The sequence below is a fragment of the Taudactylus pleione genome, unplaced genomic scaffold (genome assembly GCF_031769625.1).
Source record: "Taudactylus pleione unplaced genomic scaffold, aTauple2 ptg000573l, whole genome shotgun sequence".
NCBI classification, from domain to species: Eukaryota; Metazoa; Chordata; class Amphibia; order Anura; family Myobatrachidae; genus Taudactylus; species Taudactylus pleione.
Window position 1 is genome coordinate 2064810 of NW_028284975.1, and position 7946 is coordinate 2072755.

General features: G+C 41.9%; 1 protein-coding gene and 1 non-coding gene across 2 annotated transcripts; both read right to left on the minus strand.

The window, feature by feature from the left end:
• Window positions 1-780: 780 nt before the first annotated feature.
• On the minus strand, window positions 781-6817 carry H2AZ1 (H2A.Z variant histone 1). Its single transcript, XM_088453217.1, has 5 exons — window positions 6690-6817; window positions 6294-6371; window positions 4837-4950; window positions 3603-3732; window positions 781-1282 (listed from the first exon to the last, which is right to left on the minus strand). Exons 1-5 carry the CDS (start codon window positions 6690-6692, stop codon window positions 1221-1223), a joined length of 387 nt encoding a protein of 128 aa, XP_088309343.1. The 5' UTR covers window positions 6693-6817; the 3' UTR covers window positions 781-1220.
• LOC148481566 (small Cajal body-specific RNA 18) lies at window positions 3944-4028 on the minus strand. Its single transcript, XR_015871901.1, has one exon.
• Window positions 6818-7946: the final 1129 nt, after the last annotated feature.

Below are 7946 nucleotides of genomic sequence, written 5' to 3' on the forward strand. Positions count from 1 at the left end.
CATTCCGGCAGAGGAAATACTGATCGTCCTAAAAGTACTAACCTAATTTTACCCCCTAACTCTCCTTTAGGCTGCCTAACCCTAATCCCCCTTCCGCCACCTAAACCCAAGTCTCCCGGGGGGAAAGCCTAACCCTAACCCCCCCTTCTTCCCCTAGCCTAAACCTAACCTCCCAGGGGGGTGCCTAACCCTTAGTCCCCCCCGGAACCCTAAACCTAACCCTCCCCCCTGATCCGGATGCCGGGCTCCCGGCATATGTCTAATGACAGGAGTCAGAATATCGACTCTTGTCCACACCCTTGTCTGGATATGACAGTCGGGAAGCCGGCTGTCGGGATTAGGTTCGCCGGCTTCCCGACTGCATACCCTCTAGAGACGCATCTTATGCTATTATGTTTAAACACATTGGAAATTATACAAAAATTTAAAAATCTGATTCTAGAAATATTGTTACATCAATTAAATATCTTTAGAAGGTACCTGGATGCACTCAGATGCAGTACCCCTTCCCTGAACCATCATAATCCCAGAAAAATGCCTGGTCTAGTCACTTGTGTTCCTCCTGTCAGTTATAGGATTACCATTTATATAGCACACCAACATAACCCCTTTAACAGGAGTAGGCATGTCCTTAAAAGTGGTTTACATGATTTATACAGATTACAGCAATATAATTCAATTTTCACAATTAAGTACAACTTGATATATTGCAATACCATTTGATATTTCTTGTAAATTGGGGATTTTTGGGGCTTTTAAATCAGTTATACACCACAGTAATGAAAGGTCTACAACAAAGGCAAATTTAATTTCAATACATGAATATTGGTACATCATTTATGAGGCATTTTACGTTTTATGTATGCAATCTAGCAAGCATGTGGTAAGGGAACATTTTTAATCTCTCCAAATGTTTTATGTTTTCCCAATTAGCTACTCAAAGTGGGAATAGATCAAATGAATCACAATGACATTCTTGTTTGTAGATTTATTCAATAGATTACCTAGCAATAACAAAACCATTACAAAATCAATGCATACAAAAAGTAAATAGTCAGAATTTAAAAAAAGTTTAAAACCCTAACTGACCATGCAAAGCTGGCTTCTTTGAAGCCAAAACTTAATTGTTTACAATTAAATTCCAGATGTCTTCTTGTAACTCCAATGACAAGTCAAGTAAATCTTAAGTCCATAGCCATGTTGCAAAGTTAATTGTTCATCTAAACAGTCTTCTGTTGTCCTTTCTTGCCAATTAGAGATTTGTGAATATGAGGAATGACACCTGAAACAAGATTACATTTTAGAACTTAAACCAATTACCACACAAATTAGCCAATTTACAGGGAAAAGAAAATACGGTTTTATGCTTCAATTCTCCAATTTATCTGGATTAGCACTGCAGACAATAGCAGTACAGTATATTTATGGAAGTAGAGGTGTTGCCCATAGCAACCAAATGCTACTTATCTAGCAGGATAGTAGAGAACTAGAATCTGCTTGTTTGCTATGGGCAACAACTTCACTTTTATAAATCCACACTTTAGTAAATATACCCCTAGAAGCCAACTTAAGCAAGACCATGGGATCAAATAAGGTTAACAGCTGAACATACTGAAGTGCAAGTTTCTACTATGAAAGAACTTAACATTCAGAGTATAAGACTAATTCAGAGAAAGTTTTAATTTCTACACTTGCAGTGCAGCTGGGTACAAGCTGATGTTTGGTACTGGTCACACTACAAAAGGAAGCTGAAGCATCAGCACGATTCTTAGACCAATGAGAATTGCACATTTTCAGTATAGCTGGAATAATAGTTTCTGCAAGTGATCTTGTAATGTATTACATTTAGAAAACAGAATGGCTATCCCCTATTTTTTTTGACACACATTGTCATACATCTGCGGTTCCCAAAGTCTGCGCCACAACCGCTCAGCTAGTAAATTGGTCAGGCTGCGCACTACCTCTCTAAGCAGCCTGCGGCCATTTACACACACCACTGCCCCATGCTGTGCTGTTGCCTCTCAGACTGTCAGAGCAGTGCAGCCCCAACTCCCTCCTACTCTTCTCCTGCTGGGTAGACTGCACCTTAGTGTGACTCCTGGACCCTCCTGTACATAGGTTAGTGACATTGTGATACAGTATGTCTGAAGTTTTGAGGTAGTGTAGTTATTCTTTATTAAAATTGAATATATGTAATTTAATATTTCACCCCTACTTATCATGTTTTTAATCAGTAAATAATCTCTATATTTAGCACTGGTGTGGGGTGTGTATGACAGACCATGGTAAACTTATTACATGGTTATAGATATTTTAACTAGAGAAAGTGCATAAGACTTACTTTTTTTTCTTATACACTTGGTCTTAAGTTAAAATGTCTATAACAACGTAATATTACCATAGTCCTCAAAACACCTTCCACCCTACACCAATGCTAAATATAGTCAGTAACACTGGGGGGAGATGTAAGAGGTGGTAAGTGCCAAACGCACTATTAACCAGTGCTATTTGACACAAACCAACATCAGTATGTATGAAAGCAGATAACTTAGAAGTGATTTTTCTCTGCATTATCTGCAAACATCTAATGATTTTGACATTGCCATACCATAATATGGAGAGAAAATCATTCAGACTTTTTTAATAAGCTTGCTTTTTGGGTCTCATCTTTCCAAATATCTGCAGGATTATCTTACTTTTTAGTTTTTTTATTTAGATCATTTATAAAGGCTACTTCGTTAGGATAGAAAGTTAGGTATTTTCTTTTGGCATAGGGGTGCTGTGAAAAACTAAAGGGGCACATCCACTAGACGATCTACTCCCTGTTCAAGCTCTAAACGATTTTCCCTTGAAATTTTATCGTTCAGTCTGAAAGATTTGCAAACTATCTTTAAAAGATAAAGTGAAATTGACCAGCATGTTCAGTCGACTGACGAGACGATCAAACAACCAGCGGGAGCGCGCATCGTTGATCGTTAACCTAACAATGCACGATTTATAAACGATTTTTAAACTATTGAACGATAACGACGTCGTTATCATTCAATCGCCTGCTAAAATCGTGTAGTGGATGCCCCCCTTAAGGGTGCTGTGAAGTGAAAGTTTGGGAACCACTGGTACACATTATAGCAGAGGTTCACAAACTGCCACTACACTCCACATTTTAAGGCTAGCCATGCTTTAGCACAGGTGTTTTAATTAGTACCTCAGTCAATTTAACCATTTGAACTCAAGCATGGATATCTTTAAAACGTGGACAGTAATAGCAGTTTGGGAACCTCTGCATTATAGACTCATTAGCATTTTCATATTGAGGTAGGATTTGATAGACCAATGAAAATTAAGAGTCTCATTCTGCCCCACCCTCAAGAACATGTGGATTGGAGCAGCTCACTTTTCCAAGCAATGATCAAGACCTCTTATGCCGTTAGGTACCAAAAGTCATCATTTATAGTATTTTATAATAAGCCAACTTATTTATTGGATTTAAGGAATAACTTCAAGGTCGGTGTTAAATACAAGCATAAAACATTGAAATGTCCATACTAAGTGTTCACGAATACTAGACAAGCAAAGGAGTACTTTCATGTCAATATACTTACCACCACCAGCAATTGTAGCCTTAATGAGGGCATCCAATTCTTCATCACCTCTGATGGCTAGCTGCAAGTGACGGGGTGATATACGCTTGACCTTCAGATCTTTAGACGCATTGCCTGCCAATTCAAGAACCTTAAAAAAATAAAAATAAATAAACTTAACACAGTAGCATTGCAAGTCTGCAACTTCTAGTTGTAGAAAGGCATTGAAAGGCAGGTAATTTCATGTAATACTTAACACAGCATTTGTTAAACTGCATGATGGCCCTTCTAGTGCACAGGCGCTCAAACCACTGTTCTAATGAAATGGAGCATTTTTAATTTAAGTGTACACCCTTCGATACCGGTCTCAGACACACATACAGCACATTTTCTACCATATTGTTCTTATGAACTAAGATTGCGCAGTGGGCTAGTCATCACTGACCAGTTCTCTATTTTACAAGCACTTGCAGACTACACTTTTGGCAAGGCACCCAGGCATTGTTTACTACTGATTGCGGTTCTGATTCATATATGTGAACAGATATGCAGTAGTGGCTGTGACTTGGCGAAACCACTACTGCAATTTTATACTAATGCCCCAGCAGATAACCACTTGTGAGTCAGGCACTGTATCGCCAAGCAATTGCAGAGCAGAATGCACCACCTAAATACCTGCTGCAGAGTAAGTGAGCATACACTGTCAGATTTGTCAGATCTGTCAGATGAACGATTTGACCAAAGATTGAAAAATTTTTGACTGCATTAAAATGAATGGAATCATCCAAGTCTGACTGCAAACACATCAGATTTCAGATATCGTTATCTGACCATCAGGAACGCGCATCGTTCAAATCGTTCATCTGACAGATATGTCAGATTTTCCTTGATATGAATGATTTTTTAAATAGTTATCGTTCAGATCTGAAGAAAAATCTGACCGTGGGTATGCACCATAACAGTGCACCAACATAAGTTACCACCTATTCAGGTGTCACTTAAAATTCAAGTGTATTTGAAGATTAACATATACCCTGTGCTTAGCTTGTTTTTAGACAACCAACCTGCTATAGCAAAGCATTTGTGATGTGGCATTAGAAAAGTTTTAGAATAAGAATATCTACACACTACTAGGTTAGGAAGTCCAAAGAATGCAGTTAAAACTAAATTTTCAATCTAAAATGGACCGTACATTGTCATGATCAATATTCCACTTATTGGTTACTATACATTAGTACATTTACATGTGTAGTACCTCAGCAGTAAGATACTCCAGAATAGCTGCTGTGTATACTGCAGCTGTTCCTCCAACACGCCCATGACTGGTAGTTCTGTTCTTCATAAGCCGATGGATACGACCCACTGGAAACTAGAAGTTTTTAGAGAAGTCAATATAAAAACACATGTTTAAGAAGCTAACCAGGTTCCAGACAGGGATCACAATATAATCAGGCATATCTTATAGTATAAACACCTGACTGCGATGAACGACTGCTGTGCACACAGTCCCATCTGTTGTGCTTGACAGCAGCTGGGAGGACGCAATACCACTACAGAGGTGGCCTTATAGCTCTGCTGCAGTAGCGCCAAAAAGCCCCCATCGAAAAAGCAGGTCTCACGAGACTTAGCGCAGAGCATTTTTTGCAGAAAATGTGTCTAAAGGTGCGTATCCACTAGACAATTAAACAGGCCGATTGAACGATAATGACGTCGTTATCGTTCAATCGCTTGCTAATAGTCGGCCATGTAAATGTCAAAAACGACCTGCAATGCGCGTGTCCGCTGGTCGTTTGACATTTATCACTCATACAGGCTAGTCAACCTGACTATCACATCAGGTTCAGCATATATGGGATGATGGATGTGCCTAAACTGAACGACTTATCACAGACTAAAACTACAGCACGATTACAATGTTGTAATCGTGCTCTCATTTCAGTCAGGAAGTGGATACGGACTTTTAGTCGCATTGTTTAGTGATTAGAACGCACCAGCAGACTGCTGGATATGATATGTGACACTTTTATATCTGTACGAATGAGTCCAGCAATCTGTATGCAAAGTGCTACAACAGTGCAGCTGCATTTTCATTCCATGTTCCCTTGTGCATCATATACAGATATTCAAGTGTCATATCAAACCAGCAGACGGATGGATTTTCTGTAAAAAAAACAAAACAAAAAAACAAACCCAGCCCTAGGAGAGTTGCATGGAACTGGCAACATACGCCAGGCAAGTCACGCTACTTGGTGTATTGAGTTTAGATGTATGACAACACATCTGTACATGCAGCATAGAACGATATTTTGTATGTTTCAGTGTATTGTGTACGTTACGCTTGCTCCATCGTTAAAATCATGTCATTCAGTCCTTGGGATAGTCTAGTTTCCAGAAACTAGGTCAGGGAGACTTACCTACATTATAGTATTTAAAGTGGGTGGCCTTATGGCACAATAGGAAAGAAAACTGGTGAGCACACACAAATAGTTTAGCACACTACATTTAAAAACAAAGTTCACCCACAAGAGGAAAAAGCTCATCCAGGAGAGTTATGGTTCCAGGCTACTCATGCATGGAGGAGTAAAGCCAAATCTATGCAAACCGAGCAGAGAGAGGGGGGGGGGGGGGGGCGGGGGAGGGCCAAGACAATAGATTACGGCTCGTTGCTTAATAGTCTTAACAAATACATTTTACTCGGCTCCATCTCCTTACCTGCAATCCCGCTCTAGATGACCGGGTAACAGAAGATGCCTTTGACTTGCCAGAGTCCTTGCCAGCCTTGCCCCCAGCCTGGTGTGAGGAGAAGGAGTGTGAGTAACCGAGCGGTAGACAAAGATTAGGACAGGTCATACATTACACTTATAACACAAGTTCTTATATTACATTGCAACTTTGGAGGCTGGTGCGAGGACATGGATGCCGGAGAGCGAGAGGCGTGCGGCACACAGCAGGTGCCTCCTGCCCCGGCTACACCCGCACCCCTTCCCCCCCCCCAGTGCTCGGCCACACGCCACACACGGAACTCGTCACATCGACGAACTGATAACAGAAGCGCCTACACCCGGCCAGTCACAAACCATGGCCCGCACAGCATCCGGGTACACTCACCATGATGATAATGATGATCCGCACACAGCAGCCGCCAATCTCAAACCTCGGTCCGACACAAACGGCAGCAGATGAATCACAGCGAAAAAGCACGCGCCACTACAGCCACTGTTTATAAGGAGGAACTGGTAACATCCGGGCACTTGCGCTTGGAAGCTGCCCAATAGCGTGTGGCCACTGAACCTAAAGGCGGAGACTGAGGAGAACAAGAGAGAGTGGGCCGTGCTAGACTTAAGCCCCGCCCCTCATCCCCTGCCTGTGCCCCTGGCCTGCTGCTGCTGCTGCATGACGCTGTGGAAGTTTTGAGCGCGAAACACGTTGGTGGTGACGAGGACTGCAGCAGCAGCAGCAGCAGCAGACGGGTCACCGGCACATACTGTTAGACAATAGTATTATTTGTCTTGTATGATTATCACATAACTATTATGGCACTTGATGATAATCGCGTACCCTGATAGCTGGGGATGGATTTTCACTTTACAAAGCGTATACATTTTAGAATTCGCTTCTTCCTCTACTAATGGGAGGAAAACTGGATTAATAGTAGGATAGGTCGTAAGAAACCAACTATTAATGTGGGAGATTCAATACAGCGCGCTGTTGATAGCGGTGGTAAGGCGTTCCCAGAGCTAATAAATTCAGGGCGACTGAAGGATTTATTCTCACCCTCCTGAGGGTGCGAGCAGATATCCAACTATAGTACAGGCCGCAAGGTTGTTTGCTGGCTAAGTATGACGTTAACAGCTTTGCAGCCGGTAGCTTAGTCGGAGAATGCCGGTTCTCGTATCTAAACACCCAGGGTAAGTTGCGAGAACCGTCATTCTCCGACTTGTAATAGTTGGACTAAACAGCGTGCTAAATTGAATAGCTCCGGTACCAACTTCCCGTTGCTATTCAACTCTCGCTTAATTGAAATGCCCCCAATGTATTCATTCCCACAGAGATGCTTATTCAATTCCATGCAGGCGATGGTGGCAACTGCACATGCGTTCAAGCACATCATCGATGTTTAAAAAGTGATGACATGTAACGATTGTTAATCTACCCCACTGTCCCTGCTGTGGCGGCTGCCGGCTCCTGGCTGCACGCGAAATACCGCGCATGCCCCTTGGAGCTGGTCGGGAATGGAGATACAGCGCATCAGCACTTGACTGATGCACTGTTTGCTCAGGCGGGGATTGCTGGAGGGGGGAGATTTCACCAACACTCATTGGTAGTGCTTCCTGCTTCGCCTTAGTATAAAGAGTTATAGCGGCA

Excerpts from the sequence above, each read along its gene's own strand:
- H2AZ1 (XM_088453217.1), bottom strand. Across the intron at positions 4,951-6,293 it reads CATCTAGAGCGGGATTGCAG|TTTCCAGTGGGTCGTATCCA; the intron begins GTAAGGAGATGG and ends AAAAACTTCTAG. Across the intron at positions 3,733-4,836 it reads TGGAGTATCTTACTGCTGAG|GTTCTTGAATTGGCAGGCAA; the intron begins GTACTACACATG and ends TATTTTTTTAAG.